The sequence below is a fragment of the Aptenodytes forsteri genome, unplaced genomic scaffold (assembly GCF_000699145.1).
Source record: "Aptenodytes forsteri isolate BGI_AS27 unplaced genomic scaffold, ASM69914v1 Scaffold267, whole genome shotgun sequence".
Lineage (NCBI taxonomy): Eukaryota > Metazoa > Chordata > Aves > Sphenisciformes > Spheniscidae > Aptenodytes > Aptenodytes forsteri.
The window spans coordinates 1,728,807-1,750,472 of NW_008794173.1; the positions used below are offsets into that span (position 1 = coordinate 1,728,807).

General features: G+C 50.2%; 1 protein-coding gene across 1 annotated transcript in view; it reads left to right on the plus strand.

Annotated features, from left to right (window-relative positions):
* The first annotated feature begins 19,189 nt into the window (after nt 1–19,189).
* Nucleotides 19,190–21,666, plus strand: part of BHLHE40 (basic helix-loop-helix family member e40) — a 6,643-nt gene continuing 4,166 nt past the window's right edge. The window contains exons 1-2 of the mRNA XM_019473165.1: nt 19,190–19,195; nt 21,231–21,314. Coding sequence (XP_019328710.1) covers nt 19,190–19,195; nt 21,231–21,314 — 90 coding nt within the window. The remainder of the gene's footprint in view (nt 19,196–21,230; nt 21,315–21,666) is intronic.

The window sequence follows — 21,666 nt, forward strand, 5'->3', positions numbered from 1 at the left end:
ATATCTCTGCAGCCCATTGTGACACCTAAGAACAAATGGCCTTGAAAGGCAGTTAATGCTGGAAAATTGGCCAAGCAAAAGCTTGCTATTGAGAGGTTGGTGGTGCCGCTGCCTGTTTCCAACCTCAGATGAGCAATATGAATCAGGAGCAAACCAAAACTAGGGAGCAAGGGAAAGGCAGGGAAGAAAATATGAGACATGAGAAAACTAAAGACAGTTCTGTGTAGTGTTTTGCATAATCAAAGGGGTTATTTTGAGCCCTTTTGCATTTTACTTTGGGTTTTCATGCCTCTTGACTTTCCTGTGAGATTCACACCTGACATATCTCTGCAGCCCATTGCCACGAGGAAGTTTTATTAAAACTGTGGTTCATGCAAAAGCACAATCCGTTTAACATGGGTCTGACCGGTCCTGACTACCTAACCAAAGGGTCGTGTATCCCAGCTGATGTAAGCCTCCAGAGACACATCTCAAGTTCATCTGAGATTTCCCAGTGATTTGAACAATTCTCAGAAAAGGTTATCTGATAGACAAGCGCTGCCTGGTGACCATTAATAGCATCTCGGAGTCATCCGCAGCTATTGCCTTCCGTCGCACGCATGCATGAAACACATGCATGAAATGAAAAGACTTGCAAAAGAAAGTAAGAGGCTTTTGAAAATTACTTGGACTTAAATTTTGTTGTAATCTCTCTCCTGGTTCAACAATAGTTAGCAGTAGCCGGCCAGTCTGCACTGTTAAATGTCAGGATGATTCAACTGGTGTTGGGATCTGCTGGGTCAGGAGGGGACGGGTTCACGCCCGGGGCAGGAGGCTGCTGGAGGCGATGTCCTGGGGAGAAGATGATCCGCCGAGCTCCCTCGTGCCTGCCCTGCTCTGTGCCCAGTTGGCAACCGCAGGACCCATGGAGCGTTTGGAAGGACATCGGAATAACCTGGGCATCCCGGCGGCGCGCTCGCCCTCCCCAAAGCCAACTTTTGTACCCAAACGCACGGGTGAGCTTTGGCAAGTGTTGTAGCTGTTGTTTTCCCTTGCTCTGTCACTGGCTGTGTGTATTTAATGCCTCTCTAATTAGATTTAACTTAAATTCAACTCCTGTAGCAGTCCCCCCCTAAAATGCTTTGCAATCCCCTGGACATCACAGATACTGTGAGGGACACCAGCATTTTTTTGAGTGAGGGTGAGAAGGAGATTTGTAAGCAGCGCTACTGATTAAATAATTAAGTGGATACAAATGACCTTTTCTTGGGATTTTGATTAGCTGGTCTTTGGGTGAAAAAAAGTAGGTGGCCTGAGAAGACCGGTGTTCTGCCTGGTCTCATTCCTGTTTGAAAAGGGTCTTCTGAATTTCTCACTGCTGGTGCTCTGGCAGGAAACTGCATCGCCATCAATAATTTATTTTTTTTTCTTTAGCAAAGAGACCTTTTCTTTCATGACGCCCGCGTTAGAGGCCTGTCCTCCCGGCAAACCCAGCTCCCTTCCCCCAGCCCCACTGGAGACTTGCCACCGATTCCAGTTCGAGATTTCTCTGACTCCCACTGAAAATAGCGTCAGAGTCCCTCAGCGTCGGGGAGAAACCTGGGGGTTTCGTGGGTCTGCTCCCACTGCAGGTGAACTCCCGTGCTCAGAGATGCAACGCTTTTCTGCGGCAGCCTTATCTCCCCTGGGTCTCTGTGTCTCCCAGGAGGGCAGGAAGCCTTCAGCTCCATTTGGGTGTGGTGGATGTACTAGTTTTCCTTACAATGATGCGTATTGTATATGCATTATTACATAACGCGTATATGATACGCATCTATGTTGTCACATAGATTCATGCAGCGCATGCTTTTGATAGCTTTTTAGCAGCTTTCAGAGAATATTTGCGTTTCCTGATGAGGTCCCCTGGGTGCCAGGGCCGTGCTGGAGGCACCGCCTCGCATTCTCGGAGATGCTTCACGAACCGCTGGGCACCGGAGCGTCTATGGAAAAGGAGGATGGCAGCCCCGGCACGCCGCAGCGTAAGCTGAGGCTGTGCTGACGCCTTCCCGCAGCCCATATTTGGCCGGTCTTTCCGGGGCTGGCTTTCATTTTGGGTTGTCAGTTCACCTGTCAAAAAGTTAGACTCGGACACCTCATTAAATATTATTGGTTTTGTCTAAACATGCACTTTTCCCTGTAAAGCTTCTTTTAAATTATTTTTCTAAGCATTAAAAATAGATAAAATGAGAAAAACTTTGCAGAGACATTGCGATGTTATTAACACAGGGTAATTCCTACAGCCTTTTCCCCCTTTTTTGTTTTATTTTGAGCTGATGGGAACTGTTTGGAAAAGATAGCTGGAAAAGTTAATCTTGGAATAGCAAATGCCCCTGAAGGGAGAAGGGGGGGTGTGTTGGGGGGGAAGATAGACTGGTCCTTTCAAAGAATCATTGACCTAAATTGCACTTTAATGCACATACCATGCTGTCCACACCACCTACGTGTCTCCAGGAATACTGCTAAATAACAAGCACTAAATGTTTAGTCATTTCCTGCATCACGTTTGCAGGAGTCGGTGGCTTCGTGCGATTAGCATATGTAAGTGCACTGCAGTTCAAACAGTTGGTTTCCATATCAGCAGCTGCTGGGTTTAATCTCCTTTTGGGAAAGGTGCCACCGGAGCATTGCAGCGAGCCCCAGGTTAATGTTTCAGCCGGCTTTCCGCAGAACTTCCAGCGAAGGGCCGCGGTGACGCAGTGCCGCCTCGCAAAGGCTCTGCCTCAAACTCGTTTTTTCCAGGCACGCTGTGGGAAAACCTGATTTAAAAGTCGAGCGGGCAGTACTTCGGCTCGGTGGCAGGAGATGGCTTTTTTTTTTTTCTTCTTTCTGTAGCGGGGCTTTTAAGGAGGTTTTATTTTTGAATTTTATGAACCTTGTGTGTTTATATGGGCTGGGTGGCAGCGAGCCTCGCAGGAAATAGCGGAGGCTGCTCTGACCTGCGCAGCTCCGGCTCGGTCGGTCCCAGCTGCCCGCCTGCCTGCCAGGGATGCCGGTGTCTCCTGCCTGCTGGGGGTACCACGGTCCCGCTCAGGGGGTTGGTGCCCCCCACATCCACCCCGGCTTGCTCCCTCCTGCACAGGGATGCCGTGTCTCCTGCCTGCTGGGGGTACCACGGTCCCGCTCAGGGGGTCGGTGCCCCCCACATCCGGCTCGCTCCCTCCTGCACTGCACGGGGGGCAGGAGTGTCAGGAATTTTGTAGGCATTAGCTCATGGTGCCCCCCACATCCACCCCGGCTTGCTCCCTCCTGCACGGGGGGCAGGAGTGTCAGGAATTTTGTAGGCATTAGCTCAGCTTTTACTCAGCCTTGCAGGGAAGACGCAGTCTTACCCAGAGAGGTTTGTAGTTCGTGCGTCGGCCTTTCAGGCTGGCATCGAAGTAGGTTTCTGTCCAAGGAATCGAGGGCTAAATCCTCTCACTTTTTTAAGCATCTGCCTTCAAAATGGTGGCTGCTTCTCACTTGAAGTTCATGGTAACAGATGGCTAGATCTCAAAGACATTAGTTAAAAGCTATAGGGTGTTTTTCACCACATGTCTTGCTAGTTTCCCTCCTAAAAAAAAAAAAATCTGTGTGAGAGCCCTCCAACATGACAGGCCAAATCTGACCGTCTGTGAAGTTCACTTTATATAATCTCTGTATACCATAGAGTGGCCTCTAAAAAGCCAGGGCTCCTCTCTGGGTTTCACTGATCTCTGGGAGGGCAGGCAGCCTGCAGCCAGCCTGCCCCCTCAGAGCGGCACTTGCTTCTCCGCAGCATCGCCGCGATCCAGAGCCAAGAAGCATCTCTTTGCAGATATTTGATTTCTGGGTCTAGAGAGAGGGGAATCTGCCCAAAGTACCTTTCATACGGGCTGTGCGGGGGCCCAGGGATTCGTGTGCGTATTCAGGGCATAGTAAGGGCTCATGAAATAGCGTGCACCTTCTGTGCGGCCCACCAGCGTTTTCAGTCTCATTTAGCAGAGAGAACAAGCAGAAATCTCACAACTCGAGTAAGAGCATATGCTCTGGGAGACCTCGCTACATTGCATAAGCCTTCCCATTAAAGGAGCTGGCTTTGCAAGCATAGCACATGAGTCAACAGCACAGCTAGACTTGTAACGTGGGAGTCACACCTACTCTTGGCTGCAGAATTATCCAGAGAAACAGAAGGTTAATAGGAACAAAATAAAGACTAAGGAACCCTTAAAGGTTAGTTACAGGATTTGATTCAATTGGCAAGAGGGGAAAAAAAGAAAGGAAATGGGTCAAGCCAAGGGAGAGAGAGTAGGGTAATGAAAAGCCACGTTGTCTGTCTCCTAAGGAAAGACAGTTCAGTTTAGATCAGTAAAAATGTGATCAATAAAACATTTTTTTTTTTTCAAATTAGCTAGTTCTGGAGAGGGTCATCATTGATTACAGAAAGAAAAAGTCACTTGACTAATGAGAAAGGGAGTGGAGTGAGCTCCAGGATGCTCGAGAAATATTAACACTGCATGAAAGCAGTTCTGCAAGACAGGGGATGACTCCCCAAAGCATGTAAATACAGGCAAAGCAAGCACCCGACCCAGCAGCAACAACACGTTCCTTGGCTTTGCTTCTGCCTTTATAGATCCTTATTTTATGTTGGGACATTTTAGAAATTGAAACCAAACGAGGAGCACGTCTGCCTATGGTACCTGGAGAGCCTGAGCATCTCTGGTCCATGCAGACCAGAGCTCACTCCCCTGTGCAGGCTGGGCGAGGCAGGGCGGCAGCGCTGGAGATGGGACCAGCAGTGGGGGGAGAGCAGGGCTCAGCTCCCAGGCTGCGCGGGCACCTACTTCTCACTAGTTTGATGCGTGTTAAGTGCCTAAGTACCCAAGTACCCTTAAGGACCTGGTGCTGACTGGTCTGCTGGAGTTTGCAGAGAAGCCAGTCGCAGATCTGTTTAGCCCATCTGATCCAAATGTCACTGCAGCCCATGGAAAGGCTCCGAGTGGGCTTTGGGTCAGGATCAGGAAACGGGGATATCCTGAATAGATGAATCCACAGGGTTTTCAGTTTATAAAGATGTTCCATTGAGCAAAACTTATCCTGACACTGAATCCTTACTGTAGGCTGGAGCCAGTTTCCATATAAATTAATTGCGGGCATTGCATTTGTATTTTTTCAAGAATGCAGTGGCCTTGCTGGCCTCATAAGAAGAAAAAGAAAGAATAAAGAAAGTCGTGTTTAGTTTTCAGGGTGTTATCTTTGGTTTTTTTCCCCTAAGAAACAAGACTTCGCATGGCCAAATCTGGTATTGCTCACGGTGCAGGCAGTGCAGGCTTGCCTGCCTGAGGTTCACCTCAGTCCTAAATCTGTGCTGTAAAAATCGGGGATTACCAAGATGGGAGTGAAAAAACCTTGATAGCTCAGAGCTTCTGATCAGAGCTTACAGAAGAGCCCCACACGAGGCTGCCCTGGAATTGCTTTCGTTATTACATTGGTTTCTTGGCTCTCCTCCATGTATACCAAGGTCTAAGTGGAACATGTCCGTGGGGGAGGTGTTGGGCAACAGAAGTGATGTTTCATCCCTCGCTCTTAGTGCTCTTGCAGAAGGAAAGATCATCTTGTGATCAAGGCACAAGACCAGGAGTCAGACCATCTAGGTTATTGCAAAGTTTGATTTGCCAATATTAGTTAACAGTTCTGACACCTCCGAACGCAGAGGCGCTCAGGGAATGTGCAGGTTGCCTGCTGTCACAAACACAGCACATTTTGGGGTTCTTGTGCTGTTCTTGTTGAATGAGTAACTGCTCAACGGATTTAGCAAAATAATTTACCATTGATGAACTCCACTGTGATGGAGCCAAGGAACATTTAGTGGCCTTAGCCTGAAATTTTTGAAAATGGCTTTCAGGACTGATTTATAAGGGGCAATGGAGGGAGGAAGTCGGAGCAGATCTGAACGGCTGGTCTCCACGTACATCCCAAGCGAGGGGGCAGTCGCACAGTGCTTGTCTCACCATAAAACCCTGCACTTGAGGTAAGGAAAATTATATCTCCCTTCTGAAGGCCGACCAATCATCTTTCCTAATGCAGAAATCCCACCGCATGGCATCTGTCCTGCTGTAGGTGTGCACGGGGAGCCACATCACCGTGCCCGTGTACCAGCGTACGTGACGCGTGCTCGGGTCATGCCGCGCGCATGAGACCACAGAGCATCTGCCTCCTGGTGAGGTGTGTTTGGGCACGAGGTCTCGCTCTGTCCCCTCCCATTCTGGGGCTTTCCCTGTCTCCAACCACAGCGGAGAAGTGGACAACACATCTGACCAAACTTCTCTTCTGACGTACAGGGCCACGGGGCAGGAGGAAGGCTGCCCGAGGTCCCTACGTAGTCACCGGAGAGTAACAGGACTTCTGTAGGCAAGGTCAAACACCTCTCTTCCCCATGCAGACCGGAGTGAGGGGACCCCAGCTTACGTACTTAGGTGCAGAGCCCAAATGGCTGGAGGTCCCCACGGAGAGCTGAGCCCAGCGTCTGTGCATGCTGCCGATCATGGACTCTTCTGCTGCATCGTTTGGCAACGAGCCGTAGCACAGTCTTCAAGTGCTCGAGCTAGATCCCTGCCTTTCCACCAGCATCTGCGATGGGTCCTGGCACAGGAGACTGCTCAGTTTTTCCTAAATCTGGCTGAACCGTCTCCCGGGAAATGGGAGTCAGCTTGCTCGCTATCCTGCTTGCATCAGTCCCAGAGTGGCAGGTGGGAAGTCAAAGTCCCTCTTTAGCTGAAGACATACAGAGGAGCTTTCATCCCCAAAATGTACAGGTTTTGAAAATTTCAAGGGGGGGGGGGAAAGGATGTTTCCTTATAGGGGGGGAAAAAAAAAGATAAAATGCAGTAAATCAAACTGGCTCCTCTGTGCCCTCTTTTCAGGTGCAGGCTTGAGGAGCTGGAAAAAGGTAGAAAGGAGGGAGAAATCCCACCTGAAAAGGCCCTGCGTGGCATTTCAAGGCGGCGAGAGCCCGAGCGGTGCTCCCCACGTCGCAGAGGGCTGCGCCGTGCCACACGCGGTGCTCTGGCTGCGGGCACCCTCCCTGCGCTGCCCGGCTCCAAACCACCGGTCTTGTGATTTCTTTTTTTTTTAATTCTTATTATTTCAGTCCCATGATTTTGTTTTCGCTGTTCCTAATTCTTTGCCTTGGGGAAGGGAGGCAGGGAACAGCACAGGACTTGTACTGCTGTGGTTTTCTGGGTGTCGTGGGCCATAATCTGACATTTAACTGATGAGGCATTGCCATCTAGGCTGCAGAAATCGGATTTTGTGATAAATGGCAGGTAGCGCAGTTCTCCTAACGAAGCTGTGTTTTCAGCATAACTAGTGGTTTCACTTCTATTCATTTCACTATTTCACTTCTTTCCTTCTCTTTATCCAAGCAGTGAAAATCAATCAATCATCAGCCTAACAGCAGAAATTGTGGCATTGTATTCACTTTAGGGCAGTTGCTAAGACATCTTGGTGGAGTACAAGAATGTACTTGGACAATGACAGGTAAAGATTAAATCCTGCATCATGCTGAGTTTCCAGAATTGAAGGGATTACATTATTTCTAGGTAATTTTAATGGCACTGAGAGATAGAGTTTTAAACTTATCACGGTGCTTTTCATACTAAAAAGTCCCAGAGCACTTTACTGGCAAAATTTGATACAGAATCTGTCCGTAGAGATAAAATATGACAATTGAGTGATAGCACCGGCAATAAAAATAAAGGAAAACCTTATATTCTGAACGCTGGGGGAGGGGGGGCATCTAGACAGACGCACATATGTATCTACCCATGTCGTACACCCTTGTGAGAGATGCAAGAATGAGCATTCGGTTCTGAATTTCATCTGAAAGCAAGCTCAGAAACGCTTCTGCGTGCCCACCTGACCCGTTGCTGACCTCCTCCTGTGCCAGCTTGCTCCGCTTCCCCATCTCACTTCCCCTGTGGGGTACAGGCGCTGGCGGTTCCCCTGCAGCCGGGCCGACCTGGAAGTCTCCCCTCCTCTGAGTCACTCTTCTCCTCCTCAGCTGCCCTTGCTACGTGGCCGGTATCAGGCTCTGGGGTTTTTCCATGTCTTGCAATTGGAAAGAAACAAGGTAGGACAGTGGTGGCAAGGGATGGTGGATCGTGAACGTCCCGTCGGTGATGTGGCTGTGCTCCTGCCTTGTCTGCCACCTCCTGCCAGCCCTGGTGGCATCACTACAACTCCACGGCAGCACTGAGTGGAGGGGACAGTGCACAGGGAAAGTTGTGCGTGAGCAAAAGGTGCCTCTCGAGCCAGCTGAGAAAATACCACAAACGGCTGGTTGTCCTGCGGTGGGGTGGGACGGAGGTCAGGCCTTCCTTTGGCCACTTGCATCTTGCTCTTAGCTGGGAGCTGGAGCCTGTGCCAGAGGCAGGAGCAGATTCCTGACACAGGAGTGCTATGTGTTTGCACAATCTCCTGACCAAGGATGAAGGCTATCGCTTCCACCGTGAGAGCTGAACGCCGGTCTGGCAGGGAGCATAAGGCACAGGAGGAAGGTCTGTCCAACAGGGAGGTCTGTCTGTCTGTACGGAGGGCATGCATGTGCACCCACCTCTTCACAAAAACACATGGCAGCTTCTCCTACCTTGGAGCCCGAGAGCATCACCATTCAGGCGATTAGGAGAACGCTGTTAGCTTTGGCTAAGCAACATCAGGCATCTCAAAGTGGTCCCCATCGTTGCCCCAACTTCAACACATGCTGGGGTTACGTTTAAAGAGTTTGAGTGAGTCCTGGGTGAGGCTGCAGCTCTAGCACACCACAGCTCATCTCCTAAAACTTTCTTCACTGCTTTTCTCAGGAACTTGCAGAATGGAAATAGAAGCCCCTGCCAGGAATTTCCACCCAAATCGGTAATGTTTGAGTAGTGGGAATGAGATGCCAAAAGAGTAGATTTTTTTTTTTTTTTAATTTCTTTTTTCTGGAAAGTTGGCTGCGTGGATGTGTGATTTGGTAGTGGGTGTGGTGACCCCAGCACTGCAGAAACTCATGCTTGGAAACGTTGCGAAGTGATTAATAAAATGAGAGCCATGGCTGGCCGTAGGAGAGGCAAGAGCACCACCAAAGCAAACACAGAATGTGCTTCAAAATTGTTTTCTGGTTAAAGGAGGTTTCAGAGTGAAAGTTGGCTGCGTGGATGTGTGATTTGGTAGTGGGTGTGGTGACCCCAGCACTGCAGAAACTCATGCTTGGAAACGTTGCGAAGTGATTAATAAAATGAGAGCCATGGCTGGCCGTAGGAGAGGCAAGAGCACCACCAAAGCAAACACAGAATGTGCTTCAAAATTGTTTTCTGGTTAAAGGAGGTTTCAGAGTTTTCTTTGCAAAGAGAAACAGGATTTATCTGTATTTAAAAAACCCATAAGAAAACCAAAACTGAAGATCTCCCACTAACTTTCTGAGGAAGTTACTTTCTGATGGAAATAGTCTGGTATCCAAAATACACAAGGATAAGCAGCTTGGAGGAGGTCACGGCAGTCAGCTGAACTGGTCCTGTTACTCAGCACTCTGACATGCTCTGAAAGGGGTTTCGCTGGAAATCTGGAGGAGGTTTCACGATGGAAGATCGGGCTAAATAAAGGTCTTCCACCTCCATAATTCCGGCAGCTGAATTTCAGCACAGTATCTAGTTACAATGTGACACGGCTTCTCAGATTGAAGAGCTAACCTCAAACCTCTCTAATTTTGGTGATGCGGCCAAAATGATTAATGGAGCAATCTCTGCTAAGGTGGGTTGTTCCTGAGGTCGCCTGTTTTGTATTTCCCCTGTACCTATCTATGAAGATGATCTGAAACAAGTCCTGGTTTTGGTTAGCTGACAGTGATAAAATTGATTTTTTTTTTTTTTAAATCTGTCTCCGGGAAGGGCCTTTTGCTGAGAGGGCTGAGGGCTGGGTGGTGGCAAAGCCACAGCACCAGACTGTCCGGCACAGCACTGTGATTTCCAGTGAAACTGAGGTTGCCAGAGGCATTGAGCTGGTCATGTCATGCTCTGGGCATCCTGACAGCTCCTCACTGCTGGCTGGGAACAATACCAGTGTTCCCACGGGACGGCTAGCGAAAAATCAGTGTATTTTAGTATTTCCGATGAATTTTTAAAGAGTAGCCAAAATTAATGGGCTTCAGCCAGCTGTTATGCCATGGGATGTTTTATTTCTGTGTGCAGTTCCTAATTCCCTGCTGCCTCGGTGTAGTTATCAGTAGGAACTAGTAGTTCCTCAGTGTAGTTATCAGTAGGAACTAGTTATCAGTGGGAGCAGGCCCAGATGCCCCCGAACGGATTCCCCCCCGAGAGCTCGCCTGCTACCAGGGCGTTGGTGCTCCCCATGTTGGGCTGTGCAGCCGAGAGTGCAAATAGTATAGGGGCTGAGAAAGGGTTAACGAGGGCAGGAGCTGGTAACAGGGCTGTGGTCCCTGGAAGGGGATGCTGTTTGCGGGGGCAGAGGAAAGCCCGTTTGGGGCGTAGGAGAGACTTGGGGGGGTTGTTACTCTAATCAGAAGAGATTAGGAGAGCCGGGCAGGCAGGCGATGTCCGATCTTCTGGCTCAGGTTTTCAAAGGGAGTTGCTTTTAAGGAGGACTTCCTCTGGGAGGAAGAGAAGAAGAGACATGGAAGTGATCCAAACCCTCTGCTGAGAAAGAGGGTGAGGCCAGACAGGATTGGTTTGGGACTTTATTTGGGTGTGCTTGGAATTGCCTCGGCCCAGGGAAGCACCGGGAGCCAGAGGATGAAGATAACCTGTGGGCAGAGGGTGCTGGCTGGAGCCAGGCCCCGGGCTGCCGACGGGAGGGTGAATCACCCATCCACACCTGCAGAAAGCACCTTGCTGGCTGGAGTCGTAGCAGTCTTTGCTGAACTCTGCTTTTTTTTGATGTAAATAGGAAATGACTTCTGCAGCTGAGTCTTTGTGGGCACAGGGCTATAAAAGGCACTGCCATTTTACATACCGCATTTTAGCTTGAGAGAGAGGAAGGAGGCTTTGCTAATACAGTCACATAGTTAATAAGCAAATATATGTGGCTCCATGGGCTTGAATAACTTTTGGAAGCAAAGTAGTTATGAGGGCTGAGTCCTTTGCCTGCCCTAAATGACTAAAAATAATTGTTTTTATTTCACTTACGAAGTCACAGAACCCAAATGTTTCCGTATAACATACCTGACTCCGGCTCGTTGTCTTTGTAGCTCATAAGGAATGAACCTGTTGCAGTTGTCTGCTGGATGCATCAGCTGCCCCTGGGCCTGGACTCCACTGACTTTTCTTACAGGTTTCTGTGTGTGCCTGCTTGCACGGCTTGCTCTGGCTGGGGGAAGACTTGGAAAGCCTGAAACCTGCAGCCTCTTGCTGCGGGAAGGAGCAACGAGAAAAAGAGATTGCTGTAGTGCAATCGCAGTTACAGCCTGCGCTACGCAGGGGTCAGGCGGGATGAACGTAAGGGGCTCTTCTGGCTTCAACAGCTGTGAAACCCAACGGGTGGGCTGGTCCGCGGCGGCCGTGAGTGAAAGCCAAGGGGGCTCATTTCCATGACAGCGTATCATAAGGGTGTGATTCAGCGGCTTTCTAGAAACGCGAGGATCTAAAAGAAGCCAAGAAGGAAGTTTTCCTTCTCTGTCTCATTCTACATTAAGAAATAAGGCAACTTGGGTTCTCCCTTTAGGGAAGAGGGAAATTTGGCACAAAAAAGCCCCTCCCTACCTCCACACATCTCTGTACCACATGTCTCCGCTTCACTATTCACTTGTTTTGACATAAAGTACTTTCCCCAAAAAATATTAGTCACAACTTTGGCTTCAACCAGCCAACTCTTAACCTTCCTCAAAACAGTTTGAAATGGGTGATGTCAGTGATCTGTGATGGCAATGGGTAGGGGTGGGTGGATTTAGCATTTGTGGAAGGTTCTGCATTGAAGTTTGGGAGCCCAAAACCTGCCGCCTGCCTGGGCTGGCGCGGGCTGCGGTAGGGGAGCCCCAAAGGACCTGCCAGCAGATCAGAGGGTCTTTGGTGGGTCCCTTGAATAAGACAAACTGTGCGGATGGAAAACCAGAACGCCTGGTAATAGCATCCTCGGGATGCTTATGTGAGTTTTGTCAAGGGAAGCTGAGAAGCCGGAGTGATGACTACTGTGTAAAGTTGACTAATCCACATTGATGGGTGTCAGATTTGAACTAGCTGCCTAAAATCCTGTTTTCGAGCAGTAACTGCTTTATCAAGCAGTTCAGCACCAAGGGGAAGGAAGAAAAACCCAAGTGGCATGTTGGATCACATACCGGTTCCCAAGAGTTCCTGGGAAGGAAGGGGCAAGGGATGTCTGGGTTAGACAGAGCTGCAAAATTATATTCCAGGCCTGTAGCAGCTGCACGCGCAAGCAAGCTTGCAGTCGCTGTGGGATCCAGAATGAAATGAGCCCTGCCATCCCCCGTGCTTCCTCAAGTAATCATTACATGCATTGCACCCTAATGAGAACCTGCTCCATTTTCTCATCTCTCCACTCTCCTGCTCTTTCCCCATGGCTGCTTCTTCAGAGCTCTTCTTTGTAAAACCCATCTGGCAAAGGGTTTCTATTTTATTTGAAAAAAGAGAAATCTTTGGAAATTAGTAGTTTCGCTGTGCGTTATTATGCTTATGATCCTCTAATTTGGTAATAAGTCTCTAATCATAGCCATGCAGAATGACGAGCAGAGCCAGCCCGGAAAGGCGTCCCTCCAGGTTTCCCAGGCGCAGCAGCCACAGGGTGCCCTGACGGACCATTGGTTCCATGGCTGGTCCCCAGGAAAGGCAGGGAGGAGATGGACCTTCCAGCAGCGGCAGTAAGGACCTTAGCGAGACTCTGTACCGACATAAATACGGAGTCAGCAATTCCCAGCAACGACATCAGACCGAAGGAATGTGATCATGTACCGATAATGTAAAGCCGTTCTTGAAACAGAGTCAAACACAGATCATTGGTGACAAACCCATAAAACAAGAGACGGTACCACGGGCAGCTCGGGGCGGTTGCTGCGTGACGGTGCTGTTCTGGACAGCAGGGCAATGCGGGCCATGGATTTTAATGCATCATCCTGCTTCAAATTTTCTCAGTGTAACAGAGGAAGCAGGACAGTCCGAGGGGTTCTGGCCCAGCGTTCAGATAGGTGGTAAGACCATGTTTTACAGATGTAAAGGATGTCAGGATGTTTCAGCTGGCCGGCCCCTTCCACCAGCTGTAGTAGACAGAAACTGTAAGACGTTAAGATTAAAAAATGTTCATAAGGAAAAAAAAAAAATAAATAAAGCCCAGGTACGTGCCAGAGCGGCAGACCCTGTTTCCAGACCCTGTGCCCAGCCTGTGACGGCAGCTTGGGGACGGTTAGACACCCAGAAGGGGTGTTCGAGCTGATGAGGAGCAGCCGGAGCAGGAGCCCTGCGGGTTGCCGGGACTGCCGCGCGGTGCTCCAGGCAAGGTCCGGGGCGGCAGCGATGCTGAGCCTGTGGCGGTTGTAAAGGAGCCTTGTCAGCCCTGGGAAGAAGTGGTTTTCTGCAGAGAAGAAACCGCTGGCTGTTCTCCCAGGGTAGGGGGATGAGGGACGGCAGTTCAGGGCCGGACCCAGGGGCCGGGGGGGATGCAGGGGGGTGTCTCTGCAGAGTGTGTCCTCGTGGGAGGAGACGGCCCCGGTCTGAGTGGGAGTTCGTGTGACAATCTCTGTTCTGTGTTGTTCTGGCATAACACAGGGCTCTACAAAAGCTGATTTCTCTTAGCCTAAGCTAAACCCTGCAATGTCTATGCTGCACTAGTATGTGCACAGAAAGAGGAGGGAAAAAGAAAAACCTTTCAAGAAGTATGTCTGTAAATAGCAATTTATCTTGACAACCCCATCTCTCCCCAAAAAAGTCAGGAGAAAACAACAAATACCATGCCTTTGCTAGAGATACTTTCTGCTCAGGAGCATTTTTCAAGGCTGTCTCTTGTGCAAATGCGTTTGCAGGATGCAGAGGAAGCTGCAGTCTGGGAGCGAGGCCCTTCCAGCCCCTAATTACAACCTGCTGCTCTCGGGGCTTCTGCCCAGCCCGCTCCCGTAACAGGATTTTTCCCACTTCCAACACTGCAAAGAGGCAAATCAGTGCAAATATGCAGCTTGCTGAGTGCAGCGCGTGGTGCCGAGCCACACCTTTAAAAAAAATAAGGGGACTTCCAGATTCTTGGAGTTGAAAGATCATAGTAGCTAATTGGGTTCTGCACAGCCTGGCTTCCCGGGCCGGCAAGCCGCCCGTCTGCCAGGGCTGGTGGCCAGTCAGGCATCTGGTCATTCCCACCCTTCTGCACCCTATTAAAAGGACTGTATCTTTACATCACGCCACCCTTCCAGGTTGCAAGGGGGTAGGAACAGATACCTTGCTCTCGGCACAGCCGAGCCCTGCGTAAACTCCTGGTGAGCACCATGGAAAGGAGACTGGAGTAGGTCTGGCTTAGGTTGGAAATGGGTTATGTTCTCAAAAACACCGCAAACTCGGTCCCAGTGTAGGAGAGGTGGACGGGACGGGTTCCCCTGAGGGTGATAAGGAAAGCCAAAATGTGAGCCCCGATGGGGAAACTGGAGTCGGGGCTGTCTTTACTCAGCACCGCAGCCGGCTCAGAGATCCCGGGGAAAGCTCCAAGCCTTGAGAAGTGAGGGACTAGAAATGCAGAGTAGGGTAAGATGAAAATGAGACAAAGTCATCACTTCCCAAAACCTTCACAGTGAAGGAAACACCTCCCACTGTCTGGAGGATCCATGGGAATATTATAATACTTGTTCCAAAAACATGACTGGGTGGATACAGAATTACTGACGCAGACACAAGCAGCTAATTGAATTCATACGTAGAAGCCCTGGACACCATATGGCCTCAATAAAACGTGGGTCCTTAGCTGTTTCTTAGCAGATGGTTATTCATTTTCATAATCTTAAATCAAAAGATCATTTTTATATCTGGAGATCAAAGGCACCTAATGTCTCCTTGGTCGAGGTTTATAAAACAAAACCTCTATCCTCTGTTTTGGCATTACGTGCGAGGCAGATGGGGGTTTACCCCTGAAACCTTTGCAGAGGCTCCGGGCAACCACATCTGGGCAGCAGCTGCAGATGTTCGCAGCTCTTCAGGGCTGGGACTTCATTTTCATTATACAGACGTACAGTTTATAAAATCAGAAGGGACAGTTGTAATGAGCTTGTGTGGCCATTTATATTTCCCCAGACTATTGGGATATAGGCCACGCAAATATTTTGTGATGAAATTATTCTTTTTCCCTTGGAAAAAAATGCTCAAAGCACTGTCTGACCTCTCAGATCCCATACTCAGCCCCACAAAGCGGTTGTGTGAGGCCAACGCTGTACGTACTCTGGCATCCCCGTGGGAGATGAACCCGCGGAGGTACAAGGCAAGTCTCGGACTCCTCTTCAGCTGTGTGCGAGAGGGTGGGCGAGTGCTCGCCTCTGAGGCTGCACGTCAGTGCTGCTCCGCCGGCAGCCAGTGCAGGGGAGGAGAAGGGGGCGAGATGCATTTACATGGAAAGTACTTCCGCACCCACCAAAGAACCTCTAGGATAGGCATGATCTTTGCCACCTAAGAATGAAAGGTGTGTTGTTACTCAGAGCACCGTAGGTACAGCTTGCAACAAATTGAGTCCTGTAGCCTGTTAATAAACATCATTTTTGCAGCGGCTACCTGCTGACTGATGCGCAGTTCTCATCGGCGTGAAGGTGTAACCGAAACGCACCTCCTCTCCTGCGAACCCACACCGCCAGAGTGCTCTTTGCATTTCAAACACTGATGCATGCGGTTAATATTTGCGCCACGATCAGCAGGCATCTCCGAGAAGAGAACGAGCACTTCCCTGCCATCGCGCGGGTTTTGCCTGCCAGCCTCGCCGCCTCGGCTGCAATATGGAAATGATCCTCCCCAGCAGACAGCAGAGTCCCACCTCGGTTCCCATTCACCTGGAGATGAAAGTGCTCTGGCTGCCAGTGTAGGCAGGGCAAAACTATTTAAAAACCTCATTTGAGAAAGTATTTGGGGAAGACAGCAACACCCTCAGTTGTGGTTTGCTCCAGGACTTCTCAGCCAGATCACTTCTGATACAGAGGGAAGGGCACTATGAGAGACATTCCTGTCAACTAGTACTTCTCGTAGGGATGCCTTGGGTGTACTTTGCCTTTTCCTCTGTCCCAGTGGGCTGTATTTTCTACGTAAATATGGGCACGTTCCCCTCCAGGTGCTGTTTAGGTGAGGAGCCCGACTGCAGCATGGCATCAGGGCTGCCGTGCGGTGCGGAGTGGTCCTGTTTCACACCGGAGGAACGCAGTCAGCAAAACTGTGTGTAATCTTGATTAGGTACAAATCCACCGTGAATATTTCCTATTCCATTTAATTCCTGTTTGTGCTTATTTCAGCTGAATTTGCAGCAGGAGTAATGCCCAAGCCACATCTGGCTTGCGATGCACATGGGATCAGACTGGGGGTTTGGGAGAAGGTGGATCTGGATGCAGAGGTTTGGCTTCTTACTTAGAAAATGACTGGTTACATTCTCCCACGACTGCTCCGGACTACCCCAGAGCTTAATGATAGTCACATCCAAGTGTTTTTTATGTCTGCATGACTGGGAAGCAATCTCAAGTGTATGGTTTGTCTGGCCTGTTATGAAGGAGCCCATGCACCTGCATTTCCCCTACCGCCTGCGTTTTCTTTGCATCGCATTTATTCAAAGGGGTCAAACGTTCGTTAACTACTAGCGAGTTACGAGTGCCAATGAGCCCTTTTCCACTCTCAATGTTGTCAGCCATTAAGCAGCCCCCCGTTAATCAGGGCAACCGCAGCCCTCAGCCAGCCATGGGGGCATCCCGCTCCCTCGCAAGCAGGTGCTTGGTCCCGTATGCTCATACAAGCCTACAAAGACCAGGCTGGGCTAAGCAAGTCCACACGCAGTATATGGGCTTGTTCTCCCTTATCTCCAGCCACGGGAGCTGCTGGTGTCCCTGCAGAAGTCCAGCTGGGTTCCCCATGGCCCTGCTTGAGCCCTCTGCCAGGTTTTGTCCCAGCCAGCTTCCCGCGCCGAACTGCTGCGCTCTTCACCTCTGCCACGAGCCCTGACAAAGAGCCTTCGCTCTGCCGCTGCTGCTAGTGGTATTTACGGTTTGAACCAAGTCCCCCTGAACTGATCAACAGGCACCTTATACACCATGAGCAGGCAGATCGCACAGACCTTGTCCAGCAGGCTCAGGTTCAGAGGTCAAGGTTTAACTCACCCGTGTCCTGACATGAACTGTAGGAGGAACACACTCCCGCTCTCTTCTTCTGCCTGTTCTGGCTTTATTTTTTTTTTTTTTGGGAGTGTGTGTAATTTTTTAAATCCAGTTAGCAAGTTCAGAATACTTTTTATGTTAATATTTAACTCAGACATAATGTAGTTTGGCCCTGTAGCTGTTGTTACCTGCATCCCCCAGAAAGAACAAAATCTCCCTAGACTAGGAGCCCCGGTGGTATTGATTCCCGCTGGTTTTTAAATCCAGTTAGCAAGTTCAGAATACTTTTTATGTTAATATTTAACTCAGACATAATGTAGTTTGGCCCTGTAGCTGTTGTTACCTGCATCCCCCAGAAAGAACAAAATCTCCCTAGACTAGGAGCCCCGGTGGTATTGATTCCCGCTGGGGTATATGGACGCCAGCGAAAAATAAATAATGCTGTAGTTAAAAGGTGTGGTATTTTCTCAGTCATAGATCTAAAGGCACCCTACTTTCTTTGCTTTGCATACTTGCAGAGCACCGTCCTTTCTGCTTTTCAGATATGAAAGCCGAAGCAGAGAGACATCTGATGAGGCTTCATCGCTGACTCACTGTTTGATGTTAGGCAGAAGGAGGAATGTGATCAGATACCATTGTGCAAAGCATCCACCAGACAACTCTGTCACTCGGGAGGAGAAGCAACTCCTGCTCCTGAGCAGGATGGGTGGGCAGCCCAGCCGTCCTGCCCACGGCTGGCTCCCTGCCATCTCCAAATGGGGTGGGTGACCCCTCGCCGTCCCCTGCCCCACCTGAGCTCTGCAGAGGCCACACAGCCCGGGCACAGCAGCAGGGGACAGGTGACGTCGCCTTTGAAATCGCTCTTACGCCATGTGCAGACCGAGGTTCAGGGCTCTGCTCGTGCTAGCAGGGTCGAGCTGCAGCCGGGCGCGCAGCTGAAGGGGTGTGCATGGGTGTGCACGGGTGTGCACCCCTGGAGATCTTTCTCACGAGATGGTGCAACCAGCCAGCGGGGAACTGGTTAAACAGCGTGAGCTCCTTGGCTGCCTGGGTTTGGCTGGCCGCGCGAGGCAGGGCAGGATGTCACCGGGAAGCCGGCATGTTTTATTAAAACAGAGTATCGAAGTGGGCTAAAGTCTCTTATTATGAATTGTAACGTCCACAAATTTTGCCACTTCCAAATAGTTTCCACCTACATATTCCTCCCACTGCCACACTGGGTGCTGGCAAACATCTCTGCGCAAAGAGGGGAATGGCTTTCATTGGAATAGTCCTCGGGCAAGTTTCACTGAGCGGTGCCAGCATCATTCCCGCAGCTCTCACGTGCCCGGCAGCGATCCAGGGTAGTGCCGGGGGGAGGGCCCTTCGCTTGCCCAGGACTCCACAGAGACAACAGCTTTCGCTAGGTTTTCCCAGTGTTTTGGGAGAGTCCCTGGTAGCCTAAACCAATGCAATTAAGCAGCGATCAGTGCACGTACTCGCAATATTAAATTTTGACTTATTCTAACGTGTGGACGATTCCTTTCATCGTGGCAGCGAGCGTGGCCAGCCAGCTGTGCTATGGAGATAGCGGTGAGTCACACACAGAGCTGAAGCCACCAGACTTCACGCTAAATTCAAGCTTTTGCAACTACCTGCAGGCTACCAGAAGGACGAGGCAGAGCCCGGGTGGGTGACAAACCGTTCCTCAGAGCCTACGCTGTTAAGTCACACCGTGCCCCTTTCGGGATCCTTCCTTCAGCTGATGGGTGCGGGTTCTCCTGCGCATGCCTTAGTACGGTTGGGAAATTAGATGTGCAGGTCTCCTGGGAGCTGCTGATCCTGAGCACTCGATACATCCTACGCTGACCAAGATGCTTAAGTACCGCAGACCTCAGGCTGCAGTAAGGCGGTGGGTGTTCGATGGAGGTACCGTCCTGCGTAGCTGACAGCACCCTGCTGCCCACCGAGGACTTTCATGTCCATCCCAGCGGCTGGTGCCGTGGCTGGAGATGTGCCTGTCTCGGAAGAAGAGCCACCACGTTTACTGAGCAAAGGCTGGGCGAGGAGTGCACCCCGCTCCCCCACTCTCTTAGAGGCAGTTTGGCTCCCGCAGAAACTTTTATTTCGGCAAAAAGTAGTGTGTATTAATTATCGAGGCCTTGAGGTTGTCCGTCAGATGCTGAGGGCTGACCGCGTCCGTGCAGCGCCTCCCGCACGGCATAACCTCAGCGTCCAGCCTCGGCTGCTGGGCCAAGACATGGCTGTTCTTTCACCTCCGGTGCCAGTAACCTGAAACGAGATTGCTGGAAATGAGAGAGAGGGAGAGTCAGCGATTTGATTACAGGCCACAGGCACATGCCTGGCCTTCATGGATATATTAAGTAAGAGACATTTTAAAACAAAACCACCCTCAGTAACCTTATCGTATGCTTGAATCCACAACCCATCTGTTAACTCCCAGTGCTGCCCACATAGGCTCCGATCAGACGTCGGTGCCGGGGATTTTTGGAACGTTTCCCCCCAAAATCACTGTGGTCAGAAGGGGAGAGTCGCGGGGAAGGGGGCAGGTCCAGGAGCTCGACCCCCCCCAGCCCGCCTTCAGCACACCTTCAAACCAACCCCCAAACCCCCGCCTTTTATTGCGTCTGTAAATAACTGCAAATCCCCCTTGGACACGAGCTGCCGCTGTCCTGTGACTCTCAGCCCTTCTGAAACAAGCGTTCAGGAGACCTGCTGCTCGACAAATGGCTTTAGAAAATGAAGCCTTTTTAAACATTTTGCTGCTGCCTTAGTCGTACGTTGTAAAGGAACCCTCCACGTAGAAATAATTCAGCAAACAAAATCGAGACGGCAAATTGATGATTGCATCAGCCCTAGCTTATGAAAACTGATCCCCAGGAAAATGTAATTCAACTCTCCAGCAATCTCACTTGATGCCCAAGAATGTAATAACTTCATTTGGATCCTCTTTTTAGGGGGACTCCTAAATCCTTGGCAACGTCCCTTAAGGTCATGAGTAAATCCTGATATGGAGAATTGTTTGGCAAGCACAAGAACAGTAAAAGGGCTAAATAATTGGGGATTACCTCTGACCCTGATCTGTAGCTCACCACCCACTGCAGGAATGTACCGAATATCTGAAAGAGCATGCAGGAGTCAGACAATTCATGGGCATGAAACTGTCCACGTACGCTTGGGGTCTGAACTTAAAACGCAGAGCAGGTTGGCCCCAACCCTCATTTTTCATTAGCAATAAGCTGCAGCAAGCTCCAATTATTTCTGTTGCCTTGGACAGAGGGTCAGTGACGGGACAGATTAAAAATTGTATGTATTTTTTTCACCCTTTGTCGGGAAAATAACAGCTTGGGTCTTCAGGGCAGAGAGAGAATGAACCATCTGATTCAGTACCCATTTATTTATGCTGGTTACTTTCCCCTGGACTGCAGGAAGGGACAAACACATCACTTCCACTTTTTTCTGATGGTTATTGCTGAATTTGTTCAGTGCCTGTATGGAAGACAGTCTCCGCTTCGAGAAGTCCACAGCCCGGAGCTGTGATCCTGCCCCCATTTATACTCAGCACTTCGTTTTCAGTCCGTAAGCCCTCTCCTCCGCGGTGGGATCACGGCCATAAACACCAGGTTTGCGGGCTCAGACGCAAAATGCCGAGAGGACCATGTTGAGTGGGACAACCTAAGCATCTGCTCTGGGGGAGCCCTGTGTCATTTGTGCAGTGCTGCGTTGTTTGTGCTGGAGACGCAGCTGGGATCTTGTAAAGAGGTTTTTTGTTCTTTACAAACCTTACATCTACGGCTAGCAGATTTCCGCGAGGCTCAGACTTCCCTTAGGATTCCTCCTGGTAACGACACGCACCTTCAGCTGGCCGTGAGCCTTGAAAGGCCTGTCTCCATCTCCCACGTAAAACCTCTTTGTGCTCTCACGTAATACCTCCCGACCCCAGATTCCTCCCGACGTGGAGCGGATCAGGACTCTCCGAAGCGACAGCAGAGGCTCTGTGCTGGAGTTCTGCTGTTACCTTATCTCGGTAAACGCGCCTTTTATCTGATGAGCTTGCCTCCACTTGTTCAGCATTCAGCAGGGAAAATGACCATAGCCCTTCAAGGGAAGAGGTTTGCTTTGGCAGGTACACACCATTATCATCGTGCTCAGCGTTTTGCGACGGCTGGCATCCAAGAATTGCAGATGCTTTGCAAAAGCACGAAACGTCCTCAACTTCTGGGCGATACCGGCATCTACCTACAGCCATTTCCTCGTGGCTCTCGGTCATTTTGCCCCGTGTGCGTTTCTAGAGTCCCGAGGCTGCAGACCCACGTGGGGTCTGCGTCTGTGCCTCTCTCGGCCCGGGGGGTGGGTTTCTTTATTCAGCCTGCGAAAGG